The sequence below is a fragment of the Triturus cristatus genome, chromosome 10 (genome assembly GCF_964204655.1).
Source record: "Triturus cristatus chromosome 10, aTriCri1.1, whole genome shotgun sequence".
NCBI lineage: Eukaryota > Metazoa > Chordata > Amphibia > Caudata > Salamandridae > Triturus > Triturus cristatus.
The window spans coordinates 441,043,477-441,070,333 of NC_140593.1; the positions used below are offsets into that span (position 1 = coordinate 441,043,477).

At 44.1% G+C, this 26,857-nt stretch overlaps 1 protein-coding gene across 1 annotated transcript; it reads left to right on the forward strand.

The window, feature by feature from the left end:
* Nucleotides 1-4,363: 4,363 nt before the first annotated feature.
* On the forward strand, nucleotides 4,364-23,988 carry LOC146789585 (general transcription factor II-I repeat domain-containing protein 2-like). Its single transcript, XM_085631134.1, has 3 exons — nucleotides 4,364-4,964; nucleotides 5,192-5,870; nucleotides 22,131-23,988. Exons 1-3 carry the CDS (start codon nucleotides 4,364-4,366, stop codon nucleotides 23,986-23,988), a joined length of 3,138 nt encoding a protein of 1,045 aa, XP_085487260.1.
* Nucleotides 23,989-26,857: the final 2,869 nt, after the last annotated feature.

Sequence of the window (26,857 nt, forward strand, 5' to 3'; positions counted from 1 at the left end):
TTTTGCTCGGCGGTTGGCCACACCCCCCCAGGGTGCCCATTTTGTCATCGATGGTTGCTGGCAGTCTGACTACTATATCTCTCCAGGCTGCCAGACAGGGTCTGGTGGGGTTTGCTGTTTTTTCCAGCCCAGCTTCCCTTTGCAGCGTCAGTTAGAATAACATGGGGTTATCTGTTTCTTGAATATTTACAACCATCTACCTACTAAGAAACACTTAGAAAAAAACAACCCCCGGCTAGTAACACCTCCAGCGTTTTCAAGGCAGTCCAGCAATTTACATAATTATAAATTACAAACTAAATTAAATTGAATATACAAACTGGGAGCAAAGCCATTGGTAGGTTAACTGACACCTCTACAATCCAAGTGCTCTGGCTACGTTTAACTGCTGACTTAAAGGGCACAGTAAATAAGGCAAGGCAAAAGTCCAGAGAAAGGCCCACATAAAATAAGGCCCAGCACAATAGTCAGGTAAACTCCCATCTGCCATGCATTAAATCTAAACTAAATAGTTGAGTTTAAATAAAAAAAAATAAATGCAATACTTTTACTCTAAACACTGATCATCCGGGCTAAAATCAAGGGCTATTAATGAAAACCTAAAAGAAAGAACAGGCAGCTCTTCTACTGGCATCAGCACAAGAGCTAGAGTAGCCCTATAAATGAAGGACTTAATATCATTAAAACTTCAGACTGATAAATTACCTACCTATAATTATCGGGAGCATAATGGAAAATTAAATCCCAAAGCAGGTAGCAGACACTTCTGGATTCCCCAAGGCAAACCAATTTTTCTATCACCTTTCACAGCTCAGAGACAATATATTCGTGCTATTCAGGGTGCAAACAGAATACACACATATGTAAAGGGTCTTGAGCTCAGGGAGCACAGGCTATGAAGCAGACCATAGTCAACAACCTGCACTAAATAGGCTCTGCAGTTTTTTTTTAAAGCCCACTTCCCATTTATGGAATATCAATCGAGATAAAATCACCCTGTCATGCTGAAAAGGATAGTGAACTGGATTATTGGCAACAACTCACAACCACCAGTTTTAAAATTATTTACCACACTTACCACCACAAGAAATGCAAGTGACTATCAATCCAACAAATGTGATCTCCCAATATCTCTACTTGAAACCTTTGCAAGATACAAGTCTGCAATTGATTCATCACATCTTGAAAATGTATATACACTTATACAAAGCTTATTAGCAAATGCTGAGAAGCAAGCTTCTTTATCATCTCAGGAATGTTGCTCTGAATTTATCATTAAAAAACTCACTGCAGGGGGCGTGGTCGGGCTAGATGGCCGATGGGACGAAGACCGTCTCGGCTCCCAGTCCACGCGCTCTTCCCAGTGCGAAAAAGGGCGGTTGCAGCAACCTGAGAGCGCCGCAAATGAACCGTCTCTGAAGCGGAAGATGTCACGCATAGGTGGGGGCAACTTACACAGCTCGATCGCAGCCGGAATCGCCTTATTTGGCTCCGCGCTGCCTCGGAGGGGATCGTCAGTGAAGGCCAAGATGTCGGCATGAGGACTGATGCAGTGGCGGAAAGCTCTCCTGAATCCTTCTTGATGAGGCGGACACAGGCGCCCGCATGTGAGGAGCGGAGGAACCTGTGAGGTGAGAGGCGGCATTTGGATGATTGCAGTGGCGAGCGGTGCTATTCTACACGGCGGGACTTTCATTCCACCGTGCGTGCCTGACCCTAAGATGGCAGCCGCGTTACGCTAAATGACGGCACCCGCTGACACTCGCGACTTCAAACGCGGGGCCACCCGCTGATTTCACCTGGGCCATTAAATACACCACCGAGCACAGCGACTGCCCCACTATGACTGCTCTTGATCTGGCACTTAATAATAAATGCTATGACAGTCTTCCTCGCTCAGTCTCGTCACTCCAATGGGGCTGATCTGCTAACACCCCTTCCACACACCTACTGATCGCCCATGTGGTGCGAACCACTGCCCACACGCTCATACGTCCATGCCTGGGATAGACATCGGAATTTGAGGCTACAATCACCTCTCTCAGTGCTTGCATTGCAGCTACTCCACATCTGCCTCTGTTTCGCTGGTTGAGTGGTTCTGGAGGTTTTCTTCCCCCCAACGTCATTAACTTCTACCAGGCGGCCCTGCTCCCCCGTAGCGACGGCGGCTAACACCGAACTCTGGGCGTTTGGTTGGATGAAGGCGGAGTCTTGCTGCTCAAGACCAAACACCTACCTGCTAGCCTATGCAGCACCTTCATCGCAGCTTGGCACACTCACACTACTCTTGATAGTCCCACACGATTCAGGGGCCACATCCATATGTCGCCCGAAAAGACAGTGAGCAAGACGCCGAACAGGGTTTCCGACTTCTTTTCATCCTCCGAGAAGCGATTGACGCTACGAGGAGAAGCAAGCGCGGCAACAACGGCTCTCACAAAGGCTAACTATGTTCATAGACTTCAAATCTGAACTGCGCAATGAAATTAGTCAAGACATCAAATCCTCCATGGAGCAACTGCGGTCGGACTTGACGGAACGCCTGACATCCCTACAACATGATGTGGACTTGGTGGGCACTACGGTTCTTGACCTCGAGACGCAACACTAGGAACGAGAACAACTCTCCAGCGAACTAATGGACGATGTACAAACCCACAAGGAGCAGCTGCGCCAGTCACAGCTTAAAACAGAGGACTTTGAAAATAGAGCGCGAAGAGAGAACATACGAATTCGGGACCTAGAAGAAGGTGCGGAAGGGCCTGATCTGGAGGCCTTCGTGGTGGGTCTCTTCTCGGAGGTTCTCGTCCCACAGTCTCTTAAAATAAAATTGGATAGAGCTCATGGAGTGGGATCCTTACAACATGGTGAGAAGAGGAGACACCGCGACATCCTGGCAAAATTCCACTCTTACAGAGTCAAGGAGGCAGTGCTCCAGGCGGCGCGGGCGAAAGACTCCATCTCATTTCAAGAGCACTCTTGCACCATCTACCAGGATGTGGCACCATCTACCTTGGCTCGGAGGCAACTGCTCAGACCCGTCACCAACAAGTTACGCGATGACAAGATCAAATATAGGTGGACCTATCCATTTTGGCTTAGCTTTGAGTTCCAGAATAAACGCGCCACATTACCGATCTGCAGGAAGGTTTAGATCTGCTGGGCCTTCCCTCTGAGGGGGACGATCGTCTCCGGGGTAAGCAAGGAGAATCCGCCCGAGGAACTTCGTCAACTTCAGTGTGGTCTGTCAGGTCACGCAGGGGACGCCGATGAGCTCTACCGGTCTGCAGCACGAGATGGAATCTCACAGTCTCGGTGGTGCTGTGGTGGTGGCCGCCGTCTCCAGCAGGGTTCAGAGAGAACATGCAGGGCCCTGCTTATTCCAGGGGCGCTTTACCTTGTTGCGAACTCCCTTGACCACCTGTCCGGGACAAGAGGAGGATATGGACTCTCTTGACGTTCTAATCCTGGGCTGTGCTATTCTCGCCTTTATATTGTACGGCAGGTTTGCAAGTCACGGTTACAACAGCCTCTAGATATGTGTCACTATTTGGGGTGGTGTTGTATGTTCTTCTCACCGTTGCCGATCCCTTACCAATATTGTTCTTTCATGTATTGGCTTGTTCTATGGTCTTCTTCTGGGCCGCACAAATATGTTTCCTTTACATTCTACCACCGGGACGGGCGTGGACGGGGTCTTCGGACCTGCTGTCCCTTCCCTGGTCCCTGCGAGGTCATTCCAACCCTACAGGGGGATTGCGCTATAGAGTTTTCTTTATTGTCTCATTGTTCATGTTTGCTTTCATTCTTTTATGGGTCAATGGGTGGGATTGGGAGGGCTGTGGTGGCGGCTTTTTACTAACTGATTTTAAGGGTTTGTCTGACTTATGGATGGATGTCCTGTGGGGGTCTATAGGACTCCAAGAGAGATGTAGTTTTTCCCTATAACATGATGCCGATCGTTATTGGTACCTGGAACGTTAAGGGTCTTAACTCCCCCCAAAAGCACCACAAAGTGTGGAAATACATTATTGACCATCACCTCGATATAGTAGCTTTACAGGAGACACACCTGGCTAGGGCCGAAGACGCGCGCCTCAAACACAAACACTTTCCATTAGTTTATAGGTCCTCGGACCACACGAAACATAGAGGGCTGGCAATTATGTTTCGTTCTTTCATACAATTCCAGCCCTTGGATGTTCAGAGTGATAAGGAGGGCCGCTGGGTTGTGGTCAAAGGTCGCTTGAGAGGGAGAATTTGCACTTTCGCAGCGGTATATGCCCCCAACTCTGGCCAGACGGCCTTCTTACACACACTATTGGGGAAACTGACGGATTTCTTAGAGGGTCCACTAATCCTCATGGGTGACTTCAATTTAACATGGCAGAAGGAACTGGACAGTACGCACCCACAACGCTCAGATATGGGATCCTTCTCTCCGGATACACAACAACGCCTGCACGACATGGGCCTCCTAGATACCTGGCGCACTCTCTACCCGCAGTCCCATGACTACATATTCTACTCCCATGTCCATCGTGCATACTCTCGGCTCGACTATGTTTTTATCAGCCAATCTCTGCAGGGTGCCCTCCAGGACGCCAAGATCTTCCCTCTCTCGGTATCCGATCATAGCCAATTCTCTATCAGTCTCACCTGGAACGGGAATGCTCCGACTACTCCCAAGTGGTACTTTCCTCCATCGCTTGCCAATGACAAGGAATCCTGTACCAAGATAAGGGAAACTATTTCCGAATTGTTTGTTACCAACAAGCCGAAGGACACATCAGAGTATACCACTTGGGATACACTTAAGGCTGTTGTTAGGGGGAAATGTATCCCCCTAAATAGGCAGCGCACTAACGAACGAGAGCTAACGGAAACTGAGCTGTCTTCTCTTGAACGTGCCCGTAAACTAAACCCTAGAAGGGAAACTCTGCACCACTTAATGGCGCTTCGAGGTAAACTTCAGGTTATTTATAATAATAGGGTGGAATTTACGGCATCTATCATACACCCAGGGCAACAAAATTGGTAAACATCTTGAAAGACAGCTTAAGGATAAACGAGAGAGAGAGTATATAGGGGGTATTCGGGGACCCTCAGGGGAAACTCCTTATAAGGACGAGGACAAAGCTGAGAATATTCGGTTCCTTTTATGAAAGTCTATATTCCGGGGAGACCCTAGATTCGGTTGCCCAGCGAGACTACCTTCGATCACTGACCCTGCCCCAGGTGTCGGCTGAGTGGAATGATCTGCTTAGCGCCCCTATTACTATAGATGAGGTTACTACTGCCATTAAAGCCCTAAAACTCCACAAAACTCCCAGACCAGATGGCTATACCGCCCTCTTCTACAAGACGTTCGCCCCTGACATTCACTCTCATCTTGCCCGCCTTTTTAACAAAATGGCAGAGGATGGCGTGACCGCGGGCACTATGTCCGAAGCCGTGATCTCGGTGATACCTAAACCGGGGAAAGATCCTCAACAATGCACTTCATATAGACAGATTGCTTTACTGAACCTGGATTTAAAACTATACTCCTCAATTATAGCCAGACGGCTAAACGACCTCATGCCCGATCTCATCCATCCTGACCAGTCGGGATTTATCAAAGGACGCCAAACGCACAATATCAGTATAGAACCGTTAGCGTTAGCAATTAGGGCTAATCCGGGAATCCAGGGATTACCTTTCGCAGGGGAGTCACATAAAATCTCCTTGTTCGCGGACGATGTTCTTATGTCCCTCTCCGAGCCCGCTGCGTCTCTCCCACACCTGCAGTCTGAACTGAAACGCTTTGAAGTTGTTGCAGGGTTCAAAATAAATTTAGACAAATCCTACATACTCAACCTTACCCTACCGTCAGCTGAAGTCCCTAGGCTTCAATCGCTTAGGGGTCCACCTAACGCCAAAACTAGAGGGGCTTTAAGCTGCCAACTTCCCCCCCATACTTACACACATTCAAGCAGAACTCACAAAATGGAAACCTCTCTTTCTATCATGGTTAGGCCGAATACACGCCGTGAAAATGACACTCCTTCCTAAGCTCCTCTATTTATTTCAGGCCCTGCCTATCGAGATAGAGGGTGACTTCTTCCGGAGAGTGAAATCCTTGATATTACGCTTCATTTGGCAAGGGGGACGTGCTCACTTCTCCTATTCTCTACTGCGCCGCTCACGCAAAGATGGGGGGGTGGGACTCCCGGACATCCACTTATATTACAAAGTGGTACAGTTGAGAGTTCTGGTGGAATGGTCAAAACAGGACTCTGATAAACATTGGCTTCATACGGATCGCAGCGTGGCAGGGAGGACGATTTTGGATCTAGTTTGGTGTCCTTGAAAGGATCGACCTAAAAATATTAGTGCGCCGACACGAACCACCTTAAGAGTATGGGATTTAGTTTCGGGTGAGTCTGGGTGCACTACGATCCCCTCTCCATTCACTCCGCTCCATTTCAACCCATCATTCCCTCCGGCCCAACACGAGGGACCCTTTGATGCTTGGAAACAGGGAGGTTGCCTAGCCTTGACACATTTATTTCACAATTTTGACCCCCTCACCTTTGACAGTTGCAAACGGACAAATGGGGTAGGGAACACAGAGCGGTACCACTATACGCAACTGATGCATTGGGCCCTTACTCCTAAGGCAAGGGAGGCAGCCACATGACCCCTTACAACATTCGAAGCTTTCCTCACCAAAGCTACTTCCATGAAAGGGGTGATTTCATTCATATATAGCTTTCTGCTTAACACTACACTTTCCCCGCACCCCCGATATATGCACATGTGGGAAGATTTGATACATCGTCCTATTTCGGACGAGGAATGGTCACATTTATGGTCTGACATTACGCATTTCAATCACTCCTCAGAGCTTGGGGAGGCTCACCTGAAAACCATGATGGATTGGTACCTGCACCCAGCCAAACTTAGACAGATCTTCCCTACCACTTCCGATAGATGCTGGAGGGGGTGCGGATTTATTGGGGACTTTCAACATTTATGCCCTACTATCCGCCCCTTCTGGGAAGAAATTTTAGCACATATAAAAGATATGCTGGGCTACCCCATCCCTACTACCAAGGCAAATGTCCTTTTGGGGCTCCGCGATGCCTCCCTGGAACACCAAACCTGAGGTGATAAATGATTATGTGGCTTTGTCTTGGAGCGGCCAAGATTACTCTAGCAGCCGCCTGGAAGGAGAGGGAGGCGCCGGCTATTTCCGTCTGGCACTCCCGCCTTTTGCACCTGCTCAGTCTAGACCGCATGTCTGATATCTTTATGGACAACTACCAGAATTTTGAATTTAAATGGGGCCCCCTAGTTACCTTCCTTTTGCGCGGCCTTCCATCAGCCATTCCCTCTACCATTATACGCCTGTATCTTTTTCAATTATGATTCGAATTCTAGAGTCATACACTTTCGTCACTATACAAATGTAGCCGTCACCACAGGCAGAGTGGGGGGTGGGTACAGGGTCTGGTTTATTTTGTTCTTTCTTTCTATTTAAGTTATCTTATGTTTGGGGTTTGTTCGTATGTGACTTATGTTCACTTTGTATAATACCTTCCAGTTGGGAGGCTTGGGGAGGTTACTGCCGCAAGAAGAAGAAGTAACGCCGGTCATACTGCTTGCTCCTATGTTGTGCTCGATTACCTTTATGACATACTCCATTATTGTCAGAAACTGTATTCCTTATTTGAGCTACCCACGAGGAAAGGAGTTTGATTTATGTTGAGCGCTGCACCTTGACCAGCAATCATAATCCTGTTGAATTATTCTGCTCCCCTGCGTGGGATGCTGTGGTGGTTTTCTCTCACCTTGTCTGCTGAAAACTTAATAAAAACATCTTTGAAAAAAAAACTCACTACCTTGTCATCCATTGTCAGCTCCTTCGTTCAGGAAGATAACGTTCTCAAAAATTAGAAACTTGTTATCGCTTCAGTACTAGTCATCTCAAGCGCAGCTGTTGTAGACAATACGGCTAAAATCACCGCCTATCAGGAACAAATTATAACAACATCTTTAAATAATAAAACACAATCTATTCAAAATCAGCCTTATACAATGTTGTCCAAGTACAATAGAGAAGTAAAAGTAAAAGAAAAATCTCATAGCAAACTTTTTCCTGATTTTCAAATAATTATCTTCTTCAATAAATACGCTGGAAGAAATATCCATCCTTAGTGAAATAAGTATCTCAGAAGAATCCAAAGGATTCATTTTCACAAATAGTAAATCCATAAATAACCATTCAGCCTAGTGGCACTAGGCAGAAAAAATTATCAAAATGTGAGGAGAGACAATATAAGCCCTGTTTTACAACCACAGGTTCACACAGCTGGCAATACATGGCCGAAAGGTAATGGCCCATTTTTAGTAACTGCAAGAAAGGAAATTACAAACTTTGGAGCTAATGGAGATCTTCAAAAATATGACACTACACAGCCTCAACACCATTGCAATCCGGCCTTAGTGCCATTAATGGACATTACTAAGTTACAAAGGAAGGGGTCAGGAGCTAGTATGCCCGGAGCCTCACACTTCCAGCAACAAGACCCCACTGGTGTGGTATAGAATTGATACGTCTTCAAAAGAAGAACCTTTGATTATTCAATAGATTTGATGCTCCAAATAAATATACAGTGGACTCAAATTTTTTCATAATCTTGCATTCTTTATTCCTAATTTTTATTTGGACAAAACGATTTAGTAGAAAAACAATCAACACATGTTTTGAGGTAACACCTCTTTTTCAAGGAAAATACTTAGTTCTACAATTGTATTTTCCTATGAATTTCACCATTTCAAATCTATAACTCTCCCATTACTTATTTGTATCTTGACTGTCCTGAAAATATAATGGAACTATGAGCTCTCACAATTGAGATGAGAACTATAGACTCTCACCATGATATTTTCATGACACTCCTGAAACCATAAAGAAATATTTGGAAATTTCGGCTCAGGTCATGCTTGGACATAACCAGAGGGATTTCCATCAAAAAATACTCATACAAAGACGCCTTAAGCAAGGCTGCGTCTTAGTGCCAACAATTTTTAATCTTTTTGTTCCAAATTAAATCTTCATTTCAAAACAGCCAAATCTTATCCAGCAGAAATAGGAGGTAAACCGATTACATATTTGCAATATGCTGATGATGTGGTACTCCTGAATCAAACTGCAGAAGGTGTACAGTGATTAATAGATACTCTCAAGAACAATTGCAATATTAATGAATTTGATTTTAACCCTTAAAACACAAACAAAGCAAGGAAAGTGGTACCTGGGGAAACTTCGTCAAGTAAAAAACAATAAATATTTGGTGGTCTGGCTAGATGACCGAGGAGGGCAACTTCAACATACCCTAAAACCAAAACTCTCAAACCTACTCTTTGCTTTTCAATCATTTTTTAAATTGGTTAAGAACCCTTCAGTTATGCCAGTTTTCAAAGTAATCAAAGCCAAGCTGTTCTTACGATTGCATCTGACACCAAGACTTTCCTAACCAATTTTTGCACTTTTTTAATCTACACCCAACATCAAATCTATCTCTCTTTATTCAACCTGCCCCAAAACGCATCTCCAGCACAGTTCATGCTCGAGTTATGCCTAATCAAACAATAATCAGCCAGAAAGCAGCTTTTTAAAAAATACATGCACATACTAAGAATGGCAAAAAGTACAACATTGGTCACTCAGATGGTGGTAAACTAATCTTGCCCTACCTAAAAAGAATAATTCCTGGATGAATGTCTTGATTGCCAGGTTGCAACTGGAATGAGTTGAACATGTATCACACTCTTTGTTTACGAAGCAGTTAAATAAAGTGATGAAAGACATTATCTTCATCTTGGATAAAAATCATCTTTTTAAAAAAAAGTCATGTATGGCTCATAAAAAACTCATATAGAAGCCAACAAATACAGGGCTATTTGGCTGAACCTTTCAAAGCTCATCACAAAATTAGACCACTGCAGCTTCGTTTGGCTCACCTCCCATCTCCTGCCTAAATGGGTAGAATAAAATAATGGACTCTTTAAACCTATCCAGCACTAATGGGATTCCATATCTGAGTGAAGTGGCAAGTTCAAATAAGATCATATTGATTACTATGTATTTTAAATGTTTCACTGTTTGCACAAGCACATTTCACACTGCGGACTGAGTACCTTGTTTTAATGAATTTTTGTCTATGTAATGAATTGAACTACCGCCAAACAAATATACTATTTGTAAAGAAAAACTATTTTGTATGGTTATTGTGTTCTTCAAAATATATTTACAACAATATTGTTTTTAGGAGAGGATTGTTTTGAAGCAGACTACCAGAAAATGTATAATTAATGTTTTGAGTATTTCCGAAAGAACCAAACTCTTGGCAATGTATATGAGGAATACATGGTAACCTCATTCTGTTTAGAGCGTATTGAGGTGTTAAGCAGGCACTAAGGAGGTGACATTTTTCCGTATTTGGTATTATTGTCTCCATTTGATGTACTAGCAAAGGCCTTTGCCAGCTGCACTTAAAAAATCCCCACACATTCAAATGTTATTCAAATATAATGGAAGGAAAGATTGCTACTTTACCATGAAAATGTTTGCTTTCATTCCTCGTGCAAATTCATGTTACACCATAAGGGCTGTGCTTCAAAAAAAGTGAAAACAGCCATTTCTTCAATAAGATCCTCAGCGTATAGAAACATTTCCAATCATTTTCCTTATGTTTTTGAGGTCTGATCTCTTGAAAATTACAATGCCTTCTAGTGAGACAGTTGTATGTCACATATGTTCTTACGACAGAGGCAAGCTGCTGTCAGAGGGCATAGAGTGAACATTGAATATCCCCCAAACAAAAGCAGTTGGGATGCACAGAAAAAGAGAAGTGAACCTTTATGGGAAATGCTTGTTTTCTGCTGAGGTGAAACATTGTGTGGTTTACACAAGCTAATATACTCTGCGACTCAGAGAAGGCAATGTTAAAAAGATAGTTTTTTAGCGTTGGGGTCTATTTTGCAAGTGTGTTAAAATAGGTAAACTATTAATGCCACAGAAGGTGTTGCATAATGCCACATAATGGCCATTCCTTGCTATATAATTTAGTCAAACAAAGCTGAATAATTCAAGTGGCTGTGCTTATAGTTTAATACAGTCTTCATTCTAGTATTTCAAATGCAGTGTTCACGACTTTTGTACAGAGGCCACTAAATCAAGTTCAGTAGAACTCAGTCTGTTAAAAGCCCTTCTTTATTGTGCTTCCTGTTGATCCTCAGTAAGTACAAAGTGCTCTGGTATTCTTACATTTGAAAATTGAAGGACTTTAATTTATCAACAATTGCATCAGGACCCTGAAGAAGAAAGATAGAACTGTTCCCTCTCCAGGGATGGATGCAAAACAATAAACCTGGCATGATCATTGCAACTGCCCAAGACCCCCACCATCTAAGGGGATCCTGTGAAAGTGATTTATTTCTCTTATCATAATTTTATTCAACTATTGAGCTCACCTTTGCTATATTATTCAGCACTGGTTGGCATCATGGGGCTTGAATAAGCAGAAAATAGGTAAAAAAAATGAAAAGTTATTCTGAAAAGGGGACCCCAACATATTTCATGCCGGGGCCCCTACAATCCTTAAGATTACATTACCTGATTTCACAAGGGTAACTTACAGATTTGAGTGTGGATAGATGAGTTGGTGAAAGAATGGATGGGTGACTGGGCAAAAGTATGGCTAGGTGAAAGAATGGCTGAATGGATAGGAGGGTGAAAGGCTGTGGGTAAAAAGATGGATGAGTAGGTGAAAGGATGGGTGGGTGAAAGGATGGATGGATCAGTGGGTGAAAGAATGGGCGTATGAAAGGATGAATGGATAAGTGGGTGAAAGGGTGGATGGATCAGTGGGTGAGAGGACAGGCATATGAGTGTGCGGGGATGGGTGAAGGAATGGGTGGGTGAGAGAATAGGTGCATGGGTGGGTGAAAGGATGGCAGAGTAAATGGCAATCTGAGAGAATGAATAGTGGGTGAAAGGATTTCAGAGTAAATGGAAATCTGAGAGGGTGGACAGATGAATGGCTGGCTTAAATGGAAATCTGAGAGGATAGATCAACAGATTTTGGGATGGCAAAGTAAGTGGAAATCGGACATGATTAGTAGATAGATGCGTGGGTGAAAGTATGGCAACATAAATGAAAATCTGAGAAGATGATTGATGCATGGGTGGAAAAAAGGATGGTATAGTTAATAGAAATCTGAGATGATAGATTGACGGATAAAAGGATGGCAAAGTAAATGGAAATCTAAGAGGATGGGCAGGTGATTGAAAAGATAGCAGGGTAAATGGAAATCTGAAGTAAATTGTAATTTTAGAGGATGGTTGGATGACCGAGTAAATGGACAATTTGAAAGGATGGACAAAAGTTTCAATTGACCGATGAAAAGCTTTAGTGATGTGTTGGCAAGTTAAATGTTTGGTGGATGGATTTATTCATAGATGATGGATATATGAATGAATGGATGGATGGAATGAATGGCCAATGGATGGATGGAATGGTAAAAGATTGAATGATGGATGAAAGAATGGCTAGATGACAAAATGTAACTGTGAAATGGTAGATATCAGAGGGTGGATGGAAGGGTGAGAGTATGAATGGATAGATGCTAGGATAGAAGAGACAAGGGACCTCTTCTAGGGAGGGACAGGCTCACTTGCTTTGGTTCAAAGTGAGGGGAATATTAATTTTCTGGCTACTCTTTTGTGCTGGAATACAGAGCTCAAATGTCATATCTGATGGCACAACAAGGGTCACAGAGAGGATTTACATGACTTGGTGTATCTTCATACCTAGAACAGCCATGCTATTTGTCAGATCCTCATAATTTAGATAGCTTTAGGCCTTATTTAACCTTCGACTGAACATGGTTAATAATTCCTGATTTGTTTTATACTATTCAAAATCATTATAATGCACAGGAGTTGAAGACAAATAGTGTATAAAATGATCATATTTTGTAAAATACCAACCCTTATTGGTCCAGGCTCTTAAAACTGTTGCCACTTTTACATATTTAGGGGTCCCACTTGATTTTCGGAGTACTTGAAAGATTTAAGAGGTACCCAGCTGGAGCAGGCTATTGCAGCACTTTTTACATTTGACTCTAAATTAGGGTCACTTGGATGCTGTGCTCACTATTTATGAAGCAAGACCAATGCTATAGCTACCTATGGTGCCGGGTTTGGGGGTACACAGACCATACACCATTACAAAATGGTGAAAACAAATTTCTGCGTAGATTATTACATCCCTGCAGCACCCCTTCCTCAATTGTGCACATGGAAGTTGATTTGCAATACATTGGGGATATTATAAAACTGGCAACTATCTTACTGTGGCTTTCAATCTGGTCAAGACTTGAGGCAGCACTAACGTAATCTATAATTAGTGATTGTTTACAACTGTCCAAGGCTAACAAGATTATGTGGTTGACCTATGTTGTTGTATAAGCTTTATTTCAACTCACGTGTCATAAAAGCTAAAAAACAGTTAGATACAGATAAAAATGTAGGAATAAACGATACATACAACACCCATTACAATGGACATGCAGGTTCTTTCTTTCACAACAATGCTATTACTGCGTCGTTCTTCCTATAAAGAGACCTCAAAGCAAAACGGTGTTCAGTAATTTAAAATGCGCTAAGTAACTAAGTAACTACATACTACACCTCAAATGAAGAGCGATCCAGAGTATAGTCTAGTGAAGCAGTGCCATGCTCTTTCGTCAAGAGCCGATTGAGAGACAATTCATCATCCAGACTTATTTTTGCAAGCAGTAATAAAATTCATTTGATTTGGAAGACCAACCTTTAAAACAATGAAAAGAGAAGTAAAAATAAGGATTAAAAAGAGCAAGCAATTTGATTCAAAAGATAAAATATGCTAAAACGATCTCAGTGGGAAAAAGGTTTCATCAGGGCATTATAACAATGGCAGTATGATAGTTTGCTTTTCATATCATGCTGTTATGATTTTTTGCTTTTGGGCCCTCTCATGGGAAAACTGCAAGGTAGTTGTTTGCGGTAAAGTGCTTGTGCATTGTGTCTAAGAAGATCCCAGATTATATGTGTGAGGAAACTGGTGATCCCTAGGACATCTCATTCTGGGAGTTGACCAGATGTTTGCCTGTGGTGTTCTCTCATTAGTGCCTTCTTCCTAATGCTAAACATGTGGCTTAAGAACTTAGCCACTCCACAGACAATGAGTGGACTAGGATCCGATTTTAAGATGCGCAAGGCATCCCTATGGTTCAGTGTGCCCAGTTGCCGGCAGATCGTTTTTAGCCTTTTGGATCTGGGATGCACATATGCTGGACATGCAAACTATGCATGGGCAACGGACTCCATTGGTGCCTTGCATCCAGGACAAGTGCTCGGGCTTGAAACATTTAAATTTCACTAAGCTGTTACCTTGCCCAAAGGAAGAGTGCTGAACCTAAATTTGGTGTATGGCACACTGTCCTGGGGGGCCTGATATAGGTCTAGGTAAGGCTCCAGTAGCCTGGCCAGTTTATGGCAATAAAATTATGTGGTCAGTTTCCCCTGGTTGGGCTTGAAAAGTGTTTTTACTCAACCCATTTCCAAAACTTGTTGCTTTACTACTCCGCCTGGATCACCGATGCCTTGGACTCTCTCATACCTTTACGGTGGTCGAAAGGCCGGACAAAAACACCTAGTCCTTGGTATAATGACTCACTCGCAGAACTAAAAAAAGCCTGCCGAAAAACAGAGAGGGAATGGAGAAGATCCTACAGCCCTGCTCTGAAAACTCGGTATTTTACTGAGCTGAAGCTCTATCATAGAGCTATTTGCAGAACACGAGCCGCATTTTACGCTCAAGAATTTGCCACCAGCCCTAACCCTTCAAAACTGATTTTTAAGATACTGAAGGATCTTATGAAAAACAGATCCACCTCAGAGGTGATTTGCACAGATTCCCACTGTGATAAGCTGGCCTCCTTTTTTGTGGAGAAAGTGGAAACAATCTACCAAAGCTTTGACACACTCCACCAGAACCGAGAGGTTACTGTCCCCGATACGTTGGGATATGAGACTCTTGCAATGCTACCTGAACTGACTACTGAGACCTTTGATAGGCTTAGCCTCAGGGTCAAGTCAGGTTCTCCCTCGGACCCGTTAAAGCCAGCCTTAATTAACACACTTTCCCCACTCTGCCGTGACCCCATATTGAATCTTATCAATATGTCATTGTCCAGCGGAATGGTACCCACGGCTTGGAAACAGGCAGTGGTTACTCCTATACTAAAAAAAGCCAACTCTGACCCCCGGCTGCCAGAGAATTATCGACCCATATCCCTGCTGCCTTGGATTGCCAAAGTAACAGAAGCCCATGTCAACTCTGTTCTGTCTGAGCATCTGGCTCGCAACCAGATATTGGATTCCAGTCAGAACGGCTTCCGGTCGGGACACAGTACCGAGACGGCATTACTTTACATCACGGAACATCTACGCCAGGTTCTGGATTCAGGTCGCACTGCAGCGCTTTTACTATTAGATCTAAGCGCTGCCTTCGATACTGTGTCCCACCATATACTGATCCAACGCTTACAGGAGGCGGGAGTGACTGATCTCGCTCTCCAGTGGTTTCGGTCTTTTCTATCAGATCGTTCTTTTAAAGTGGCCATACCACCTGGCCAATCTGCCACTTATCCCCTGGAGCTGGGGGTACCACAGGGATCCTCGTTGAGCCCTACTATGTTCAACCTCTATGTGAAACCGTTGGCTGGTGTCGTTAAACAGTGGGGTCTTACGATGGCCTCATATGCGGACGACACACAGCTAGCGGTGACACTTAGTGGAGACCCTGAGGTGGAGGCCCCCAAATTTCGAGCGGGTTTGTTGGCAGTAGCAAGCTGGCTTCGCACCAACTGCCTTCAGTTAAATGCCACCAAAACAGAGGTGTTGGTATTAGGGAAGCATGCTGAGCTATGGGGTAACCAGTGGTGGCCATCAGAGTTGGGGGTCACTCCCATTCCAGCTTCTGGAGTGAGAAATTTAGGCATCTGGTTGGACTCTGCGCTCACCTTCAAGGACCACACTAAGAAGGTGGCTGCCACGTGCTATGGCATTCTGCGGGGAATAAGGCCGGTCTTAAAGTATTTTGATCCCCCACCAGACAGCTTGTGGTCCAGGCCTCTATACTATCTCGGCTGGACTACGGCAGTTCACTGCTGTTAGGGGTGAATCAAGAGGAGGCCTCTAGGCTCCAAAGGGTGCAAAATGCCGCGGCTCGGGCCATTGTGGGCCTCCCTAGACATTGCTCAGTGTCTGGTACCATCGCGGCCTTACATTGGCTCCCGGTCAGACAGCGAATTCAGTTCAAAGCGCTATGCCTGACCTTTAAAATTTTGAAATCTTCTTCGCCCCCGGCACTTGCTAACCTACTCACGCCCTATGTTCCTTTGAGATCCTTGAGATCGGAGAGGCTTCACCTGGCGGTCTGTCCGCGCTTTAAATTGAGTAGAATGGGTGGCCGCTCCTTTAGGGTGCTCGCGGCAGGTTTGTGGAACTCGCTCCCGGTACACATCCGAGCTCTTGAAGACCTGCTCGCCTTCAGGCAGGCGATTAAAACTTTACTGTTTCACGTGTCTGGTTAATTTCCTTTTCTTTTATTGTGTGTTATGTTGTAGCATCTGTCACAGCGCCAGGACGCCCCTTTGCTGGGGCAGCTGTGCGCTATAAAAATATAAATAACATAACATAACATAACATAACATAACATAACATAACATAACATAACATAACAGTTGTTGATCTTGGTTTTCACAAAGAGCCTGAAGCCCTACATCAGACACCAGTTTCTTAACATTTCTGGTCCACCCTACCTTATTGCATATATCTAAACGGATGACCTCTGATAGGGCTTCCGCATAGGGTAGAAGCTCCGGGGTCCTCCTAATGCGTGCCCAGAAGAACAGCGGGCGAAGCCTCGCTATATCGCTGATAGACCGCTTGCCCATATCGAGCATTAGGGAAGCAAGGGAGGTACTTTGGGGCAACATCACGAGGTTCCTGAGGAATTTATGGTTAGATCTACTGAGCTCTGGTGTCTTCTCAAATCCCCACAGCTCTGTAACATGCAGAGTTGTGCTGACTGCCTTTCAGATTACCCTGCAGAGCAGCAGCTATGGGTCTGCTACTTAAGGAGCAGTGTTGCTTTCCCAAAGCTCCCTTGACTCGCTTATAGCCCAGTAGCAGCGTGGTCAGCTGGGGCTTCCATGTAATTTTGTCAGAGAGACGAACGCCTAGATAATTAAAGGTACTCACTCTTTCCAGAGGTGTTCCACCAAGCATTGGATTACCTTTGTAGGATTTATGGGGGATAAATGACATAAATGTAGTTTTTGTCGTTGACCTATGTAAAAAGTGAACTTCATGCAATTGGTAGGTTAGAGCTGTTTTGTAATCTAATGTCTATTGATAGTCAGACCAGGTTATTGGTGAAAAATGAACTACTGTATCATATAGTGGAGCAGAGATGGGAGGTTGAGAGGAAGAAGAGTAGGGCGTTGATGTACCTTCCAATGTCTACTACTGGTGGCACTGAGCCATATTTGCTCAGAGTGCCTCAGCATCACAGATTTTTTTTGTTGAGGTTCAGTGTAGATTTGTTCCATTCTTTTGCGTATTACCCCTCTAAAGTTTTCTCTGAGAAGGATTTGGATTTAAGTCCCTGCAATGTGGTTACTCCCTAATTTCAAATGCACATGTTTTTTTTTCAGGAAGTGCAAAGAGGCTTTTGAGTATATATAATTGCACCAGGCAGATCAAGTGTGTACTATGGTATATAGATTTCTTGTCCATGCTATTACATATAGGCAATTAGTGGGGAACTAATGATGAGTTTTATTAGGACTCTCTTGTAAAATTTTCTCTAAATGTTTTATCATTAGGCTCACTTTTTTAAATTTGTACTGAAGCACTTTACTCGGACATGTATTTTATGATGGACTTTTCTGTATATATTCCAGTGTAATTATCGGATGTTTATATTGTTTTAATTGTATGCTTTTTTGGATGTTTAATAAACCATAGTATTACTGACTGACTGACCGGTACAGGCTATTTCAGGGTGCAGAAAGGGACTCTGCACGTACCACCTGCTAATGAAAGATTCTCTGACAATGTTGACTGACTCTTAAGGCCCCCACCTACTAGAACATAACTCAGTAGAAGAGTGAGAGAATCACCTTACAGTTTTCATTTTCATCAAAAAGTTCAAAGTTTTTTTCTGGGGCTTGAGGAATCTAATGTGTGTGTGCCCAATAATTTGTGATAACACAACTACTGAATTTGTGTAGGATTCCAAGGACACCTTATTTTCTGCTCACCTGCATTCTTCCTCTTTGTGATCACTGTAGAAACCTAGTGAAATAAATACAACTCTGTCAGCACATATGATGAAAGAGAAAATTAATTTTCGTGTAGTCTCACACAAGCTTTTTATTGTTGTAAACAACAAAGAAAGGGTGTCAGGATTTATGCAATACATGTCCAGCAAAAATACAAGATTAAGACATTTTCTTAGAAATAAAGTGAAGGGGCACCATCTGCCCATCAGTAGCTTTGGCAGGTTACACAAGTGTAGGTCACCAGGCTAATCAATAGAGGACAACACTGCATGATACCTGCATGATGTGATGTGGTAGGGCTGTTACTACCCACGTGTCCTTTGCTTGTGACAGTTGGGACTTCCCAAGCTAATGCAACGTACTTGTAACAGGAAGTGTGATCAAAATGATTTGTAATATTTGTCCAATCTGGGACACATAAGCTTTGCCACTTCTAAATATTGTGTAGCCAAGTGCCTGTTGCCTAATGTATTGTTTGAATGTGGTTCTTGAGCAAGCCTTGCGTTGCGATGGCAGCTTACTTTCAGTAACTGCAGATTGTTTTATCCAAGTCTTTTCTGTGCATGTTCTACAGGCCTTTGGTAGTCATTAAGTATCAAAAAGATGGGCTGCCCACCCATATTAGTGAATAAATATAAATGGCTTCCACTGTCCTGTCATCTGATACTAAATCACTACACCCAACTCACAAACTCCCTTCCTCATCATTTCTGTACCTTTATTCTCCTTATCAGCCAGAAGAATGTGATGTAACATATCTGAGTGTGCAGTGCATACAACTGAATGTTACCGCTGAGAAGCATGCACGGCAAACTTGGATCACTCTGCAGAATGTGACCAATACTGCTTTCCCTATTATAATCACTTCCAATATCCAAAGACCCCCAGCCCCTGAACCATGTCAACACTTTTTTAGGTTGAGGCTGAGCCAGCACACAAGCGCTGCTTTGACGATCTGTAGGTAGAGTACTAAGGAGAAGCCCCGCCCACATTTTTCATTCCCTTGTGTCTTTGACCTTCGTAAATACTGTCTTCTGATTCCTACATAGGCGTGTTAGTCCCTCCTTAGTACGGCCATGTCGTCATTTGCATCCTCCCATGGCTACTGGCCCGTTTTCTTACGTTCTTACATAGTAAGCACTATATCTTTTAATGAGTTTGTAATACGTGAGGCACCACGTTCTTTAATTACATTCCGCGTGCTGTGCGCGCTTTTACTTGCTAAGCTGCCGGGACAATCGCGACCGCTTGTCTTCTATTGCAGGCAGTGCATGCTTTCCTGCAGGGGACCGCTTTTCAACTCTCTGCTGTGTCTGCTACTCATTACCCGGGTGCAGTGCTTAATCTTTCAGCACAGCGCCCATGTAGTATCTTCCTTCACCAATACTACAGCCCGGTTTCATAACAACATGGGCGCAATAAAAACAATGTCGGCCACGCCTTTTCTTTTCTTCAGAGTAGGCACCCACTTTTATAAAGTATTGATGCATGCCGTTTGTAATTAGCAAAATGGTGGCTGCAGATTTTTTTTCATAGCCGACACCCCCATGGTGGACTCCGCAATAATAAAAGTACCATGTTTTCATTAGCAAAAGCACAGTTCATTCGCTTGCCACATACATCTTGCAGGTTCCAGTCGCTCAACACATAAAATGAGGCAGGTTTAAAGCTTCCTACCGCAAAGTGATAGAAAAACACATTGTAGATTGTTTGAGCACTACTTCAATAAGTAGATTGATTTTGGACTGCTGAAGCCAACCAATCTTTCTTGCACTGTTAATATTTCAACGCCGTTTTAGCGGAGAAAGTATTGCGTATTTCCACTCAATCGGGCTCGGTAATTGCAGAGAGTGCCTGGTGCATATTCCAGTGGGTGAATAAGACAAGGTGCCAAAGCTGTCACAATATTGATGAAACAGTCACATTTGTGCTGCAAAACCAGTCTATCTCACTTTCGAGCAAAGTCTATTCATTTATTAAACTTCCTCCTAAACAAAGCAGTTTGGAGAGACTGCGCATGCCATCCAATGCTCAACGCCCTAAAACAGCGGTGTCAAACACAAGGCCCGCGGGCCGAATCCGGCCCGCCAGACCTCGTCATGTGGCCCGTGTAGTAGTGCTGTGTAGTAGTGCTCCGTTCAGCGACACGAAAGCTCTTCGTCCTGCAGGCACTAAAGGACTGTCACTGCAGAGTTAACTTTTGCTGTTTTCGTGCGGCGATCACCCCCGCAGGAGCAGCACTTTCCCTTTGACCCCCTCCCTCCCTCCCGCTCCATGGGAGCCCATCTCCCTCCCTCTCCCGCTCCTCAGGCCGGCCGCCATGTTACTGGGGAGAATGTAACTGCAGCTCCGAGAGGGACTGTCGCTGTCCTTCCTGCGCTGGGGGCGCACCACGCACCGGAGAGATGAGTGAAAGGAGGAGGGGCAGGAGGCGGGCAGGAAGGTGCAGCAGCCCTGGGAGCAGCGAGTGCAGCACGCGTCCCTCTGCCCTGCAGGGCCCAAGCCGGCGCTGACTTTGCTCCGCAGGCTCCTGGTATCTGGTCTCGGCTTCTGCAGCCCAGGCAGCCACAGTGTGTCACTGTTTGTGTGGAATCTGTGGATTGTTGTTTAGCTTCTGGCGCTGGCCGCGGGCGGACAAGCGGACTCCTCCAGCGGCGCTGCCAGGGAAGGCTGCGCTGAGATTTCCCCGGGCTGCCACTGAACTAGATCAGATGAGCTGACTGCCCCGTCCGCCCGCGCAGCGCCTTCCCGCGCCCCAGGTGCTGGCTCGGCTGAGCTTTCCCTTTTCATATCCTGGATTGCGAGCTGTGATTGCCCCGCACGCAGGATCCCGAGGAGGAGGAACTTATGTGACACCCGGCCCGGAGCTTGGATAACGCAGGTAAGCTCTCCCTCCACCCCCGTGTCCCCTTGTTTCAGGAAATAGAGGGGTGCTGTCCTGTTCCTCACCCTGGGATCAGCAGGAACTGGGCGAGGAGAAGGATCTTGGGATAAGGAAATCCGGAGAGCTAGGCCACAGCCACGCTTCAAGGTGTGTACTCGGGCAGCACTCCCGCCCCCTTAACAATTGACACGTAACACGAGTGAGTAACCTACACATATGACGGATCCTGTCACATTGTTTTCTGCGCCTTTACAATCCGTGAAGCGCGATATCCCTTTAATCAGTCCTGGAAAATGCTTTTAAATATTACAATCCTGTCCGGGAGCAGGCTTGGACGAAGATAGTGACAATTTTTTTTGTGTTTAATGATTGGAAGACAAGTGGGCTGCTGCCCTGTCGCGTGAGGGTTAGTGTTCGGGTTGCCTTCACTCCATTTATTTTTTAAACTGATTGCTTTTCTGATTGCTATTGTAAACTCAGTTAGCAAACGTATCTTGGTGTAGCTTGAAGAAGTCGCATGAGCCACTATTTAAAAGAGTTTTTTCGCAACAACTTACTGTGAGGCCTTTGCAAACATTTGTACTGCCTCTTTTTTGGTTAAGTCTACCTATGGACAGTTTTCAGCGCATGCGCGGCCGCCTCTCCAACGGCTGCCTGAACCCTTCTCTCCTGTACTGTAAGTACATATGATGTATGTGGGGGGGGAGTCTGCTTATTAGGGGGGGTCTGCTTATTATTCTGCTGAAAAGTCTGAGCGGTAAACTTTGGATATACTGACCACTTCCGTGTCTCTTTACAGTGGTATAGGGACCATAAACTACAATCAAATTAATAACCCAAAAATGTCCAAGAAAAGAAAAGTTGATGCAGAGGGAAGGCAATTTCAGGAGAGATGGGAAAGTGAATACATGTTTGTGATTAATGGAGACAAGCCGGTATGTCTTATTTGCTATGAGGCAGTGGCAGTGATGAAGGAATACAATTTACGCCGGCACTTTGAGACCAAACATGGAGCCAAATTTGCTAACCTTAGCCACCAGGAAAAGCAACAAAAGGTCCAAGAATTAAAAGGAAGCTTGCATTCTCAACGGAATATTTTTGCAAAAATGACAGCAAAAAATGATGCAGCAGTGAAAGCCAGCTATCTTGTGGCTATAGAAATTGCACGAGCTTCAAAGTGCTTTTCAGAAGGTGCATTTGTAAAGCAGTGTATGCTGAAGGTATGTGAACAGGTGTGCCCTGAGCAGAGACAGGCTTTTAACAATGTCAGCTTGTCAAGAAACACCATCACAGACCGAGTCAGGGACCTAGCCTGTAATCTTAAAACAAAGTTGGCTGAAGAGGCATGCAGTTATCTGGCATTTTCATTAGCTGTTGATGAAAGCACTGACAATACTGATACAGCTCATCTAGCTATTTTTGTAAGAGGTGTGAAGGAAGACTTGTCTGTCAGTGAGGAGCTCTTGGATGTGGTCGCCATGTATGGGACAACAACTGGGAGGGACATCTTCAATGCAGTGGAGGAATCCGTAAATAAAATGAAATTACCTTGGGAAAAGTTGGTGGGACTTACTACTGATGGCGCTCCAGCAATGTGTGGAGAGAGAAATGGCTTGGTTGGACTGTTAAAAGAGAAAATGAAAAAAAGTAATTGCCACACGCCGCTGATAACTTATCACTGCATTATCCACCAAGGAGCTCTGTGTGGCAAGGTTCTGCAACTGGATAACATAATGTCCACAGTCACGAAAACAGTGAATTTTCTGCGTGCACGGGGTCTGAATCATCGTCAGTTCCAACAATTTTTGAAGGAGGTGGGCATGGAACATACAGATGTGCCATACCATACAGAAGTAAGGTGGCTGAGTAGGAGCACCGTTCTCAAGAGATTTTTTGAGCTTTTGGAAGAAATTACTCTTTTTATGCAAAGTAAAGGGAAGCCCTTGTCAGAACTGTCAGATCCAAACTGGCTGTGCGATTTTGCCATGTTGTGTGACATAACAGAGCATCTCGCCCAACTGAATCTGAGGCTGCAGGGCCGCAAACAAGTCATAACCTCAATGTATGAGGCAATAACAGCTTTCCAGGAGAAACTACGCCTATGGAAGTCACAGCTTGAAAAAGACAGTCTTGCCCACTTTCCTATCTGCCAGAGCATCTCAACCTCATTCCCAGGTACTTTTTCATGTGCTCGATTGGGTACCAAAGTGAATCGGCTGATTGATGAATTCAATCAACGCTTTTCTGACTTTAAAGGACAACACTTAACCTTTACCAGCTTTGCCAATCCCTTCAACATCGATGTTGACAGTGCACCACATCACCTTCAAATGGAATTAATAGAACTTCAGTGCAACAGCAGCCTGAAAGCGAAGTTCCAGGATGCGACAGTCGACGACTTTTACCGTCTCCTCCCCCCTGCTTTGATGCCACAGCTCCGACTTCAAGCTGCACGTGTTCTGTCCATGTTTGGGAGCACCTATCTATGTGAACAGATGTTTTCAGTCATGAATCTGAACAAGACCAAGCTCAGATCACGCATCACTGATGATAACCTCCATGCTGTTTTGCGAATTGCTACAGCACAAGACCTAACGCCAGACATCGATGGACTGACCTCAGGAAAACGATGTCAGCCATCTAGTCAGAAAAGTTAAAAAAAGTTAATGGCTTATGTTTGCCATATGTGCAATAAACAGTGTTTGGCAATATTTGTATGTTTAAAAATTACTGTCTGTTACCAAAAATCTTTTTTCAATAAATTGTACAATAATTGTACATTTGAATATCTACTTGCCATTATTCTGACTATGTTTCTGCTTTCAGAGCTAGTTATCTTATATTATTACAAAAAACAGTAATAATTGAATGCAGTGACAATAATTTATGATAATAAAGAGTGGACACATACTCCTACAGATACAACCGGCCCTTTGAGGGTGACCAAACTGCTGATGCGGCCCCTGATGAAGTTGAGTTTGACACCTCTGCCCTAAAACATATTTTCGCTCACAGCACACTATGCAGAAATGCGGAAGGTGCACGTCAGGTTGCTCACTTTCGACACCATGAACGGGTCTCCCCCTGAGCCAAACTTGTCAAAACCATGCACAGTGTGCTAATTATCAGTTAAGGGCGCTCTCCGGTAATGGGCCACACTCAGGCCTTTGGAATTTTTGTAGCAAAGCAAGGACAGGAGCGTAGGGGAAAATAAAACTTCTTTTAGTGCTTTGCAACAGCTTCTCTGTTCAAACGTTGCCTTAGTTACAGAGGGAGGAAAAAGTGGGTCGGTTGCATTGCTGGCTCAAGAGACACGCACATGTCACTGTTTACTAGTAAAAATATTTTTCAAATATAATGTTCAGAAAAGCTTGGAGCATCAGGTATATTTACTCTTATGTGGTTATGAAAAATGTTATTTAAAAAAAATCTTAGGTAGGAGTACTTTACGCAAATGACTTGACAACTCACCAGTCTACTGGGTACTCAAATTTACACACTCCGTATTGTTTGGATGAAATTGTCCTAACCAGTTAATTAGTATGCTCCGATCAGTACTATAACAAGCATTAAAAATGTAATAGGTTTCGAATTTGGTGGACGTGGTGTGATTGGCATTATAAATGCTAATGTTTTTTACCCACCCATTTTGCAGGGTGCGGTACCATATGTGACCCTGCAGGCTGCAAAGTTGGAGTTAATGGCATTAGAAATGCCAATGTTTTTAAGTTGAGCCTGGGCAGCACATGCACTGCTCTGCGAGGCATGCTGTATTCAGGTAGGGCCTTGGAACTCCGCCCACTCTCCACCCATATTTTTCATTGGCTTCTGTCATTGTCCACTGTAAACTGTGGCTGTTCATTGGTCAATAGGCTTAGTAGTCCCTCCTTAGTACCGCCTTATCTCATTTTGTAACCACCCATGGCGACACCCCCTATTGCATTGCAAACGCTTGTTTTTAATAATCTTTATTTTGCTTTACAAATAAAATCATAAAAGTCATTAAAAATAGTACACAAATTATCATTACCATACTCATGTTTATTTTAAAACCACCATGAAAAAGCGTGCAAGAAAAAAGCAAACTGGAAGAATTTAGCAGCTGTAAATACAGTAAGGCAGGCCTAACTTGTGTAAAATTAATTGGTTTTCAAATTGGGTGTAAAAACTTATGTCACCGACTATTACATTTTGGGCAGAGCATGACAATATGTAATGCGTTGTTGATCGATGTATTATCACAATTACAAAGGGGAAGGTCCGAGTACGTAAAACAGCCAGGATTAAAAGGGACTAGAGGGGGGAATAAATTCAACCTGAAATAAGTCAACAGGCGGCGTTGATGACGTGTCATATTCCAGGTCATATAAGGTTCTATGTTGATGACAGTTTTCAATAAAATTGTGTGATGCGTAGAGTGTTTCATTAATGTGGAGTCCTCACGTTCTGATGCCAACTTGTCCTTGAAGGTGGTTTCAACCCATTTGCCTTCAGAGAGGGTCATGACAGAGGGATTATTGTACAGGTTAGGCCTCCCTAGAGTCTGCAAATTATGCACCACATACACCAGCCACTGGATCAGGGAGGATTCATCTAATTTTAAACATTCCTGTAAAATGAATCTGCTAAAACTGATTTCCTCTTTTACCCAAATTGAGTGCCAAAGGGTGAGAAGGCAAAGACGTCAATAATATAATCTAAGCCTAGTTCTTTGTGGACAATTTCATGAGGAACACTATGAGGAACTCCCAGAAGGCCCCTTAAGAATTTGTTTTCAGCTACTTGAATTGGGGCTACGGACCATATCCCCATATTCCACTGCAATAGATCACTAGTGGGATGCACTTGGCCTTGTAAATTTCCAGGACCGATTGGACATGAATGTGCCCAAACCAGCGGGAAAAATCTTCTATACTGAATATCGCTATGTTAAAAGACAAAACATTCTGGGTTATAAGTGAGTGCCAATTGAGCTTAGAAACCAATTTGACCCCCACATACCTAAACTTGTCTACCTGGCTGATGTGATGGCCATCTGTTGGACTTGGCCCTTTTTGCAGGGTCATCCCTGAACTTTATGCCTTCCTCCTGATATTTTTTCTGACCTGGTGTTGGTGGTTTTAGGACTCTATGGTAAAACGTGGAGAGATTGGTTTACACCTGTTTGGCTAATTTAATTTACCTATCAGTCCCCAGTAAGGTGGTAACTCATATATCCGTGGCCAGTAAATTAAATGCTACTGGTGGGCTTGCCGCGCTGATTGCGCCACCCACCAAAGTAGCCTTTAAAACCTCACTCGCAGTTTACTGCCGCTATGACATAGCACATAAAATGGGTGCCACGTCTATGACTCCCCTTTTACTACATATCAGTCACCCCTAAGGTAAGCCCTAGCTATCCCTATGGGCAGGGTGCATTGTAGGTAAAAGGTAGGACATGTGCCTTAACTGTGTGGCATGACATGGTAGTGACAAACATCCATTTTGGTTTCTCAATACTGTGAGGCTACCCTCTCATAGGAATAC

Bases quoted from the DNA above. Each gene is read 5' to 3' on its own strand.
- LOC146789585 (XM_085631134.1), top strand. From the start codon at position 4,364: ATGGGTGACTTCAATTTAACATGGCAGAAGGAACTGGACAGTACGCAC. The intron at 4,965-5,191 runs GTAAACTTCAGG...GGGAGACCCTAG, and splicing joins CCACTTAATGGCGCTTCGAG to ATTCGGTTGCCCAGCGAGAC. The intron at 5,871-22,130 runs GTCAGCTGAAGT...GTCTCTTTACAG, and splicing joins ATACTCAACCTTACCCTACC to TGGTATAGGGACCATAAACT.